Consider the following 12,738-nt stretch of genomic DNA (forward strand, 5'->3'; position numbering starts at 1 on the left):
ACTTACCTGCTGAGCAACCTCGATGTGGGCGGCGAACGACCTCTTCCTGAATATATAATGTATGTATACACTGTGTATATATATATATATATATATATATGTATATATATACATATATATAATTTTATAATATTGAAAGAATTGTAAGTATTTGGTTGTTATTACTTTTGTATATACCACTTCGTGACTGCGGTATCCACGGCCTTTGCCTAGATTGGCCTTATGGCGAATCTTGACCAGACTAGCTTTCCCAGATTGTATTATATACCATGTGAAAGAGGCTTGGTTCACATGTATCATCATGGTAGGCTACTACTACAAACCAGTTACAGCAAAAAGTAATTTATTGTCACCTTCAGGGTATTTGTAGTCATTCGTGACATCTGCTCGTGTGAAAGAACCCACAGCCTTGGTGCTGGTGAACTGTCCTACACCTTCAGATTCTGCATAAACCAGACTTAGTGTTCCATTACTATCTGGCATATAGTATTCTATGTCTGCATTCACCTCAGCAAACACAAATGGGGTATCATAATTGAGGTGCACATCTCCTTCTTTCACAGCTTTTTGAGAGCATGGTCCTAAGCGGTATACACCTAGTGGATAACATAGAAAATGTATTTATTAACGGAATCATCAAAGGGCAATATTTCATTAACAGCCGCCAATGGAAGGGTATGTTTATCTGTCAGCACAATTATAATCTGAATTAAAAATTAAGTGACTTTGTAAACAATACTTTACTTATCTTGTATTTCTACTGAATTACAGATTGCATTACACTCTAGAGGTGCATTCACAATTCTGCGGCATATCATTCAAGGCAGTTGATAATTGTGATGTCCAAAACATAACTAACAATTTAGCTTTATTCTGATAATGAGAGAGAGATTCCAAGACACCAGACATGCAATCAGGCACCTTCTACAGGCTGTGCCCATACTGTTTCTGACTTTTCCCATCCATTTCAGCCTTTTCCTCAGTCACCACAGGTCACCAACAGGTCCAACATGAAATTATTCGGGTTTCCCATAGACTTACATTGCACATTGAATATTCGCGAATAGTCAACTAGTGCCGACCTATTCGTCGGATATTCGTGAAGGCGGATATTTAAGTATTCATTAGGTATTCATCCCTTATGTTTAACTCTTTCACCCCCAGCCTGTTTTCACCTTCATGACCAGGCCAATTTTTTTCAATTATACAGTAATAACTCTGGAACGCTTCAACGGATCCCAGTGATTCTGAGAATGATTTTCATGACACATTGTACTTCATGTTAATGATAAATTTAGGACGATATTTTGGAAAATTTAACAGTTTTCAAACTTTGAATTTTGATGCCCTGAAATCAGTTATGTCACACAAAATAGTTATTGAATATTTACTACATATCTACTACCTTACATCAGCACAATATTTTGAAATGTAATTTTTTTGTTAGCAAGTTAGAAGAGTTAAAAGTTTATCAATGATTTCTAATTTATCCAACAAAATCTATATAAGAGGTAGTAATGGCAGACACTATAATGACTTTTAAAAAAGGGCTGGATGATTTCCTCAGTACACAACATTGTGGGTTGTAAATGATTTAGTGATGAAATGTAGAACTGGTGGAGGAAGGTTGAACTAGATGGACCCAGGTCTTTTTCTTACCTATGTAACTATGTAAGCTATTATAGTTCTGGGCAGTGCAGTTCCGGTGTACATAAGACTGCATAAATGATAACTTCACCCAATGAATGAGCGTTTTGCTTGTTCAATGGGTGATCAGCAGCCAGTATATACTGCAAAAGAGATGTGAAATAATCGTTTTTGAGAGCACTTTTTCAATGTAAATGTAACTTTAGTTTTCATCTTTACTGAGGAGTACCTGATGTACTTTAAAGTGTTTTATTGTTACGAAGATCTTTGGTTTATACCTTCACTTGGTTCTTGGGGAGTTGCATCCACAATCTGCCATCCATTATAAGGAGTTCCAATATCCTTTCTGGCTGACCAAAACTCATTCCATGCATGGAAATTCCTGAAAAGATATAAAACAAGGTTCTTTGTCTTAATATTTCTTGCTTTACATGTTAGAACTTTGTAAATATTGATCATCTTAGAAAGTTTTTTTTCATATAAAAACTTAGAAATTAATACAGCAGGTAGAAATATAGCAGCAGCCAAAAAGCTTATGGAAATGAGTCAAATACTATCATTTCTAACTGAAATCATAAGGGATTATTTCTATCATATCACTATTCCTATCGTATCCCATAGATTGTAAGCTTTCGAGCAGGGCCCTCATTCCTACTGTAGCTGTTGAATTATGTGCTATTTTGTTTTGTTTTTGTCTATACAACCCCCACCGGATTGTAAAGTGCTGCAGAATATGTTGGCGCTATATAAATAAACTTTATTATTATTATTATTATTATTATTATTATCATAGATTGATATGGTCAGATAGCACTTGTAAACACTTTTGCTTACAGCTTGTTGCCTAAGAGACTGTCCACCCCTGATATACAGCTTACAAGCACTGTGGGCTCCAATGATCTTGGACAGCTTCAAAACAGTACTTACAAGCTCAGACGAAAAAGAGCTCGTATGCACTGTTCATGTTCTGCTCTAGCAATGGGGGACAGTTTCCAAGACAATGAGCTGTAAACAACATTTTTAAAAAAGTGTTAGTATCTACAGAATGACAAGAACAAATGAAGGTTTTAACAAAAGCAGTAAAAACAGAAATTACCCATTTATGAAGATGAGAATGACCCTTTACAAGTAGTAAGCAACTAGCATTATCCAAAGGTACTGAGTGACTTTTAAACAGAATATGTCAGGCTTAATTGTGTAGATTGGGACCATGTCATGGTAACTGGAGATACCGGACATAAATGGGGCAATTTTAAGGATATACTACTAGAATCCTATGGAAAACTCATACCCTTTGGGGTATGTTCAAGAATAATACAAAACTACTATGGATACATAAAATAGTACAAGGTATAAGGTATACAAAATCGTGGGCAGCATGAAACGCAGTTCAGTTGCACGATTGTAGCCAGGTATAGTATTCTCTGAAATGCTCTGCTGTTTCAGAGAAAATATATTTTGATCAACTGGCCAGGGACCATAGCTATAGATCAGACTAGTACTGCACCGCGCCCAGCCGGCTCTTCTTAGCGCCGCTGAAGTGGCGCTGGACTAGTCTGATTTACAGCTATGGTCCCTGACCAGATGTTCATAGTAGTTTTTAGAATGTTTCAAGCTGCAAGTCATGCTTCCCATGGTTTGGGCAGCATATATTACATGACATGTTCCCTTTTACCAATACTTTTAATGATGGTCTGCGCACAGAATCCATTTTTGCTAAGTCATGAACTTACCATACACTATCCTTTGTCCTATTGTTGTCTTTTCTTCCATACTTATCATAATAATTATTAACAACAATATTTCTATCAGTGTCATGAGCAGATTCAAAGTTGATGATCACACGAGCAGGAATTCCAAGACATCTGAGTACTGGTTGGTAAAAGACAAAGAAATCATTCAACTAGAAGTTATCTAAGACATTGAGTCACTTTGAAAGCAATACATAGTCATAATGCCAACTATAGTCATGTGTGTTATGCACGTACCAAACTAACACATGGGTAAAGCGAGAAATAAAGCCTACACCACTGCAGTCACACCCACACCCTACTGGTTTAGGTATAGCCTAGAATGTCCTAGCTGCACAACTAGAAATTACAAGTCGGATCTGTCACTCTAAAAGGCCATTGAGCTGTTTCTCATATCACCTAAGGAACTAGAGGGCAGGCTGCTAAGCTCAACTAACTAAAATAGAGAAAGTATGCAGAGTTAGAGGGGAACCCAAGGTAAGTTAAAGATAAAACAGATCCAAAGAGGAAAAAGGAGAAATAATTAATGTAAGCAAGGGTAACCCCCTAGAAACCAAACAGAAAACCAAAGGAATGTGTAGGGAAGGCAAATAAAAAATCAACAGAGCAAATGCAACTCTGGTCGCTGCCTAAGTGCTCACTCACATGAGCGTATATATCGGATGACTCTAATGCAAGAAATAAAGCACATTGCACTCTGACCAATGTTATTTAATGAGGCAGGGCAGATGTGCGACTTTTTTTCTCACTTGTATTCAGAATGAGAAAAACTCTCAGCATTCAGCAAGTGGATGTGTAAATCGGACGAGACTCACCAATGCAAGTCTATGGGTGCAAGAAACAAAATGGACAGCACGCAGACTGTATGTTTATACAGATATATTACCATTCTGTAGCATAGAACCCTATAAATGGGCCAGAAAATCTGAAAATGATTGTAGAATAATAGTTGCCAAGAAACAAAAATGCATTGCATACAGAAGGCATACACATTTCATATGGATGCTAGGCAAGAATAAAATTGCATATTTGCATAGCACTCAGGTGACTTATGGAATACCAAACGGATTTCACTTGTCCAACTTTTCTGAAACAAAATCGGATCGATTTTTTATTTTTTTTATTCACTCATGTGACCTTAACCTAACAGGCAAAATCCCTCAGCTGCAGGCCTGGAACTGCTTAGCAAAAATCCATATGGAAATATAGCCACTAAAAAGAAGGCTGGTGAAAGGTGAATACAAATAGTGCCACCAGAGATGTGATAGGATAAAGACAAAATAAGCAAGTGAGAACACCTGACTATCTGCAAACCAAAGGAAGAAGCAAATATAAAAGAACCATCAGCATTTGGACAGAGACCAACCAGACTCTGGCTCAGTAGGAAGTTAAGTGACCATAAACCAAGAGGCCACTAGATCAAGTCGCAAGAGTGAGGTGTGACAGCGTGTATGTTTTTTAACATACAACCTTGTTCCTTTTGTGTGGTTCATTAAAGTAAGTCAATAATAAAACAATGTAGCAAAAAGTAAAATAATCCTATCATTTTGAGAATACATCTATGTAAATGTATGTGGTCCATAGTTACAGACAACAAACACATTGTATAGTATGATGCATGGTTATGTGTTACTTATTAATCTTTCATTTGTCCCCTCCTCTGCTGCCTGTAAGAGAACAACAAGAGGGGGAAAATGGAGTGAAGTAACGCAAAAAAAACCCAGGATCAAATTACACAAGGAATCAAACATCTCAAACATTTTTTTTGTTGTCTTTAACCATGGAAATTAACAGATCTGCGTAGGATCTGCAGAGACGAAAAAGCTTTTTAGTTAATACTACACAACATAAGTCTAGTTTACTATTTCACATCTTTTTTCCATTATATGGCCACAACTTTTTTCCATTGAGAGATGTTGGTAGTTATACCACACCTGCATGTAAAAATGTCATTTTGCATCACTTTCATGGTGTAGTTCAGCTGCAAGAACAAGTATTGGTGATGGGCGAGTGTATTCTGCACTGCTCGGTACTCAATTGAGATTCGGGGTGCTCCAAACGCCAGATACTCAATTGAGTATTCTGATACTCGGGCAACATGCTCGAGTCCCCTCCTCACATATTTTGTGCCTTTTTTTTCAGCCACTAAACATGCGGGGGTTGCTTGCCTATCACGGTAATACTGTAGCCATAGTTTAAGCAGAGGTTCTGCTGGAGAAGACAGTGTGTTCTAAAAACTCTAATTCTATTCTCCAATAATACTGCTTTTAACTACATTTAGTGTCGGGTAAGCTGCTGGAGAAAGGACAGTGTATTATAAGCTTGTAGGCAGAGATTCTAGCCTTACAGACCATGCTGCTGCTATGTAAAAAATCTATTCTTTAATAATTCCACTCTATAAGTTGCATCTTGGTTGATTCCTCAAAGTTTTGTCAGTTGAGTGAGGGCCGGTTGCTGACATTCACTGTAATAAGGCAGATGGAGTCACTTTGGACTCCATTTGATCTCAGTTACAGCTATGTCCCATCATTTTAAACATCTTATTAGCGCACACGTGTAGTCGACAAAGCTCTGTACAAGCCTAAAAATATGGATACCACCTGAACAGATACCACATGGAGCCCAAAGTGACTCAAAATGCCTCATTATAGTGAGTAGTTCCATTGGGGGTTTCGTCTGAATCACGTTTTTGTTGGGCTTACACATAAACCCTCAATGTAAGGGCTAAGTGTAGAAAACAAGAATGTGATCCAAGCCTTTTTCTGAAAGTGATCAAAAAATGTTATGAACTCCAAAATGTAACCAATAAAAACCTTAACTTCTCCTGCTAAAAACTAGCCCCCACTCAGGTCTGTCATTTGTCACTGGAACTATAGAGGGATATATGTTACTGTAGAACAAAGACTCTGGAAAACCAAGATGCTCCCACTCCCTCAAAAAGAATCTAGTGAAATCTGTGCTCCCAAATCTAAATGCCCCCCCCCTCCTTTCTAAGCCCCCCTGTGCCTAAACTACAGTAAGTGGCCACATATTTGGCTGTACTGTAGTGGGGACAGCACACTTTATTATTAAATATGCTTTACCCTATAAATTGTTAAGTACTAATGGGGTTGAATCTCAGACAATGGACAAAAGTGGCTTTTTTGCAGGAAAAAACAACCAACCAACCCTTATACAGTCATAGCCAAAAGTTTTGAGAATGACACCAAAATTATTTTTTCACATGATCTGTTGCCCTCTGGTTTTTAATTGTGTTTGTCTGATGTTTACATCACATACAGAAATATAATTGCAATCATATTATGAGTACTAAAAGGTTATATTGACAGTTAGAATTATTTAATGCAGCAAGTCAATATTTGCAGTGTTGACCCTTCTTCTTCAGGACCTCTGCAATTCTCCCTGGCATGCTCTCAATCAACTTTTGGACCAACTCCTGACTGATAGCTGTCCATTCTTACATAAGCAATGCTTGCATTTTGCCAGAATTTGTTGGTTTTTGTTTGTCTACCCGTCTCTTGATGATTGCCCACAAGTTCTCAATGGGATTAAGATCTGGGGAGTTTCCAGGCCATGGACCCAAAATCTCTATGTTTTGTTCCATGAGCCATTTAGTGATCACCTTTGCTTTATGGCAAGGTGCTCCATCATGCTGGAAAGGGCGCCAAACTGCTCTTGGACAGTTGGGAGCCGTTGCTCTTGGAGGACATTCTGGTACCATTCTTTATTCATGGCTGTGTTTTTAGGCAAGACTGTGAGTGGGCCAATTCCCTTGGCTGAGAAGCAACCCCACACATGAATCGTTTAAGGATGCTTAACAGTTGGCATGAGACAAGACTGGTGATAGCGCTCACCTCTTCTTCTCCTAGTAAGCTGTTTTCCAGATGTCCCAAACAATTGCAAAGGGGATTCATCTGAGAAAATGACTTTACCCCAGTCCTCAGCAGTCCACTCCCTGTACCTTTTGCAGAATATCAGTCGGTCCCTGATGTTTTTTCTGGAGAGAAGTGGCTTCTTTTGCTGCCCTCCTTGAAACCAGGCCTTGAGTCTCCGCCTCACAGTGCGTGCAGAAGCACTCACACCAGCCTGCTGCCATTGCTGAGCTAGCTCGGCATTGCTGGTAGTCCGATCCCGCAGCTGAAACAGTTTTAAGATACGGTCCTGGCATTTGCTGGTCCTTCTTGGGTGCCCTGGAGCCTTTTTGGCAACAATGGAAGCACTCTACTTGAAGTTCTTGATGATGCGATAGATTGTTGACTGAGGTGCAATCTTTGTAGCTGCGATACTCTTCCCTGTTATGCCATTTTTGTGCAGAGCAATGATGGCTGCACGTGTTTCTTTAGAGATAACCATGGTTAACTAAAGAGAAACAATGATACCAAGCACCAGCCTCCTTTTAAAGTGTCCAGTGGTGTCATTCTTACTTAATCATGACTGATTGATCGCCAGCCCTGTCCTCATCAACACCCACACCTGTGTTAATGGAACAATCACTAAAACAATGTTAGCTGCTCCTTTTAAGGCTGGAATGCAATGATGCTGAAATGTGTTTTGGGGGTTAAAGTTCATTTTCTTAGCTAATATTGACTTTGCAAGTAATTGCTGTTAAGCTGATCACTCTTTATGACATTCTGGAGTATATGCAAATTGCCATTAGAAAAACTTAAGCAGCAGACTTTGTAAAAATTAATATTTGTAGCATTCTCAAAACTTTTGGCCATGACTGTATAATGGACAATCCTTTTTTAACAGGAACAAAAGTGGTAGCCTTAAAGACCTTACAGTAGTCCCCAGCAGTAACTGCACTCACCTGTGCAGAATACTCCTGCATACACCCAGCATTGTCCAAATTTGACTGATGCACGAGTTTCAAACCATTTACGGAGGATGGCAACACTTCCATTCCATTCTGTCGGGCTCGTTCCTCCAGTGTAGGTCCCACTCCAGTTGCCCACAAGAACTCCGTTATCATTATTATTGCTGTTCACCTTTAAAATAATAAATGGATGTCTAATAGTGTTTAGGAATATTATGAAGTGTCCTTCTCCAAAAATAATACTTCATTTCTCACCATAGCGCTTGAAACTCTCCCTACATGAAGAGGATCATTTCTGTGAGAGACATCTTCAGCTTGGTCTTTTGCGTAGTAAGAACTCTTGTCCAACAAGCTAAGGCAGATGTTTAAGATGTTTTCTTCAAACTGTTTCATCACAAAAAATATGTTACATTCAGAAAATTAATTCCTTCTAATACACACAATGGAAAGACAATTATACTGGTTGACAGAGGAGTTGCAAAGCGCTATATGTCATATCAGATTGCATTGTTTTTTTGAAAAGTGATAAATGCTACATATCTATGCAGGTACTGTATGTATCAAGGGGCATTGAAGAAGCTTGTTTAAACTGTGGACATCTGTACTGCTGGAAAAAGACTTCAAAGGGGGTTTTCTAATCTATTTTCATTAGTGCACGCTCCTCTTCCTACATGCGTCCTGCTTGCCACTGGGCAGTGTGCTCCAGAGGATGGACAGTTCAGACCAGCGGTATGGTCTCGCTATTCGTCTGAACTGTAAGCTCTTTCATACTGTTCACAGAGGCAGCTTGGCCTTTTCTGCATCATTGGAGAGCAAGCGTGATCAAGCTAGCCAGATTCATCTTGAAAACTGTGGCTGCAGACTGTTTAGCAGGAGTGTCAAAATCAAATATACAGAGAAACAAAATTAAAAACTTGAACAGTTGGGGTCCTACCTAGTCACGGGCCCCATATAGTACTCCATTTAGAATAATGGGCCCCAAATAGTCCTATGTACAGAAAAATGGGCCCCATATAGTTCTCCACACAAAATAATGGGTCCCACATAAGCCTCCATACAGAATAATGGGCCCCACATAGTCCTTTAAACAGTATAATGAGCCCCACATAGCCCTGCATACAGAATAATTTTCCTCACATAGAAATACATACAGAATAATGGACCCCACATAGTCCTCCATACAGAATATTTTTCCCCACATAGCCCTCCATAAAGAAAAATGGGCCTCACATAGGCCTCCATACAGAATAACAGGCCCCACATAGCCCTCCATACAAAATAATGGGCCCCACATAGCCTTCCATACAAAATAATGGGCCCCACATAGCCTTCCAAACAGAATAATGGGCCTCACATAGCCGTCTATACAGAATAACAGGCCTCACATAGCTCTCCGTACAGAATAATGAGCCCCACATAGCCCTACATACAAAATAATGGACCCCACATAGCCCTCCATACAGAATAATTGGCCTCAGCCCTCCCTACAGAATAATGAGCCCCACATAGCCCTCCATAAAGAATAATGGGCCCCACATAGCCCTCCATACAAAATAATGGGCCTCACATTGCCCTCCATACAGACTAATAGGCCCCACATACTGTAGTCTTGTGGCGCGGTCTCCCAGCATCGCAGGACAAATAAAAGCAGCCCGCAGGCCAGAGTTTAACATATGTGCTGTATAGCAGACAGGTGTCACACACATGCTCCTTGCCTAGGAAATCAGCCATTCTAAAGGGTACTTTACATGCTGCGATGTCGCTAACGGCGCCGGATGTGCGTCACTAGCGACGTGACCCTGACGATATATCGTTAGCGATGTCGCAGCATGTAAAGCACCCTTAATAGTCTGCAGAGGTGTCCGGTAACTAAGCAGCGAGAAGTATACTATACAATTTAAAAGCTTTCTATTCTTGAGAATGGATGTGGGTTTTTTTATGAGATAAGTACAGTTGTTGATTAGTACCAGAACGTTACCATTTGAATCCCTTGCAAACTAAGATTATTCCTTTAAGTAACAAGTTGTGCACCAGAAGTCATCAACTACACGTCACTAAGGAGTATGAATGTCACAAGTTGAAAGTCGAGCCAGAGTTTAGTGCCAGGTATTGCACAGCCCACTCTATTGTAACCAAGGGGTAGAACAACATGTGATAAACTTGTTTGGCTTCTTCAAGGGTTTGGGTAACAGAAAGCAAAATCTTTAAAAAAAATAAAATATTGCAGTAAATTTAGATACCTGACCGTAGTTCCATCTTCTACTGTCAAAGCTATTTGCATTTCCAAACCAATATAATCCAACATCATTAAGCACATACTCTGCCCTTTCTGAATCACTATTCATGTAAACTTCATCATCTAAGAAGGAGAGAAAAAAAATCAAGTCCTTAGGTCAGTAAATATTGGCATCACAAAAGGAGAATAGAGAAGGGGCATGTGTGATGGTGTTCAGATAATAGTATACACTGTAATTGTATTCCAAACTATGTGTAATATGTGACATACATTATTTCTGATAAATGTGTCCTTATTACTCCTAACAGCCAATCAGACTTTTCTTTTATTTCTCAAGAATAAATTGAAAAAATGGAACACAAACTGTAATTGGATGATTTGGGTAATAACATAAAACATATGCAGTGATTTAATCAATATCACATATAGTAGACATAGTATAAGGCATTCTCCAGACCTACAGGCTCATTAAAGGGAATTTATGGTAAACTTTTAATATGGGCACACAGGTTATAGAATGCTGAAAAATCCATAGCTGTATGCAGGGGCGTAACTACCGCGGTCGCCATTGCGACCGGGCCCGGGAGGTTAGGGGCCCGGCGACCGTCAGGCAGATCAGCAGCCATCTCCATTCAGTGAGAGAGGAGCTGCGCTGATCTGTCACAGACCACGCGGCCGCTATATGACCCGGTGCAGCTAATGACACCAGGCCTGCCTGGTGTCAGCGGCAGCACCGCGGCCCCCTGCCTGGTGTCAGCGGCGGCATCAGGGCCCCCTGCCTGGTGTCAGCGTCTGCGGTGGCTCCCCCGTCACCTCGCACAGTAATGATGAAGAATAGCGCGGCCAGTGCCGCGCTATGCATCATCATTCTCCCCCTGTGCCTGCGCGGTGACGTCACTCCCGTGCGACTGCTGTGCTGAGTGCACAGAGCGCAGGACGGGAGGACGCTGACCGGAGCTCCGAGAGAATGAGGAGAGGGGAGAACGAGCAGCGGTGGAAGAGGAAAGCGTGAGGACAGAGCAGCGGCTTGGGAACGAGGAGAGCGGTGAGGACAGCAGCGGTGGAAGGAAGAGAGAGGGTGAGTACTTGTTTGTTTGGTTTTTCTTTAATATAAATTAGTGTGGCCAGAGGCTTGGGAAGGCTGCATTATACATGGAAACCTGGAGAGGCTGCATTATACATGGAGGTCTGGGGAGGCTGCATTATATCTGGAGGTCTGTGGAGGCTGCATTATTATACATTGAGGCCTAGAGAGGCTGCATTATACATGGAGGCCTGAAGAGGCTGCATTATACATGGATGTTTGGGGAGGCTGCATCATTATAAATGGAGGCCTGGAAAGGCTGCATTATACATGGAGGTCTGGGGAGGCTGCATTATTATACATGGAGGCCTGGAGAGGCTGCATTATACATGGAGGCCAGGAGAGGCTGCATTATACATGGTGGTCTGGGGAGGCTACATTATTACACATGGAGGCCTGGAGAGGCTGCATTATACATGGAGGCCTGGAGAGGTTGCATTATACATGGAGGCCAGGAGAGGCTGCATTATACATGGTGGTCTGGGGAGGCTACAATATTACACATGGAGGCCTGGAGAGGCTGCATTATACATGGAGGCCTGGAGAGGCTGCATTATACATGGAGGTCTGGGGAGGCTGCATTATGATACATGGAGGCCTGGAGAGGCTGCATTATACATGGAGGTCTGGGGAGGCTGCATTATTATACATGGAGGCCTGGAGAGGCTGCATTATTCATGGAGATCTGTGGAGGCTGCATTATTATACATGGAGGCCTGGAGAGGCTGCATTATACATGGAGGTCTGGGGAGGCTGCATTATATATGGAGGTCTGGGGAGGCTGCATTATTATACATGGAGGTCTGGGGAGGCTGCGTTATACATGGAGGCCTTTGGATGCTGGCTGCTATATTGCACATGGAGGCCTGAAGAGGATGGCTGCTATATTAAACATGGAGGCCTGGAGAGGCTGGCTGCTATATTATAAATGGAGGCCTGGAGAGGCTGCATTATACCTGGAGGCCTGGGGAGGCTGCATTATACATGGAGGCCTGGGGAGACTGGCTGCTATATTATACATGGAGGCCTGGAGAGGCTGGCTGCTATATTATACATGGAGGCCTGGAGAGGCTGGCTGCTATATTATAAATGGAGGCCTGGAAAGGCTGCATTATACCTGGAGGCCTGGGGAGGCTGCATTATACATGGAGGCCTGGGGAGACTGGCTGCTATATTATACATGAAGGCCTGGAGAGGCTGGCTG

General features: G+C 41.2%; 1 protein-coding gene across 1 annotated transcript in view; it reads right to left on the reverse strand.

The window, feature by feature from the left end:
* Positions 1-12,738, reverse strand: part of LOC142311400 (protein-glutamine gamma-glutamyltransferase E-like) — a 42,358-nt gene that overhangs the window by 15,573 nt on the left and 14,047 nt on the right. Inside the window, exons 4-9 of the mRNA XM_075349787.1 lie at positions 10,455-10,573; positions 8,470-8,598; positions 8,209-8,386; positions 3,381-3,519; positions 1,926-2,029; positions 354-596 (exon numbers count right to left, since the gene is read on the reverse strand). Of these exons, the coding sequence (XP_075205902.1) occupies positions 354-596; positions 1,926-2,029; positions 3,381-3,519; positions 8,209-8,386; positions 8,470-8,598; positions 10,455-10,573 (912 nt within the window). The remainder of the gene's footprint in view (positions 1-353; positions 597-1,925; positions 2,030-3,380; positions 3,520-8,208; positions 8,387-8,469; positions 8,599-10,454; positions 10,574-12,738) is intronic.

This window comes from Anomaloglossus baeobatrachus, chromosome 5 (assembly GCF_048569485.1).
Source record: "Anomaloglossus baeobatrachus isolate aAnoBae1 chromosome 5, aAnoBae1.hap1, whole genome shotgun sequence".
Lineage (NCBI taxonomy): Eukaryota > Metazoa > Chordata > Amphibia > Anura > Aromobatidae > Anomaloglossus > Anomaloglossus baeobatrachus.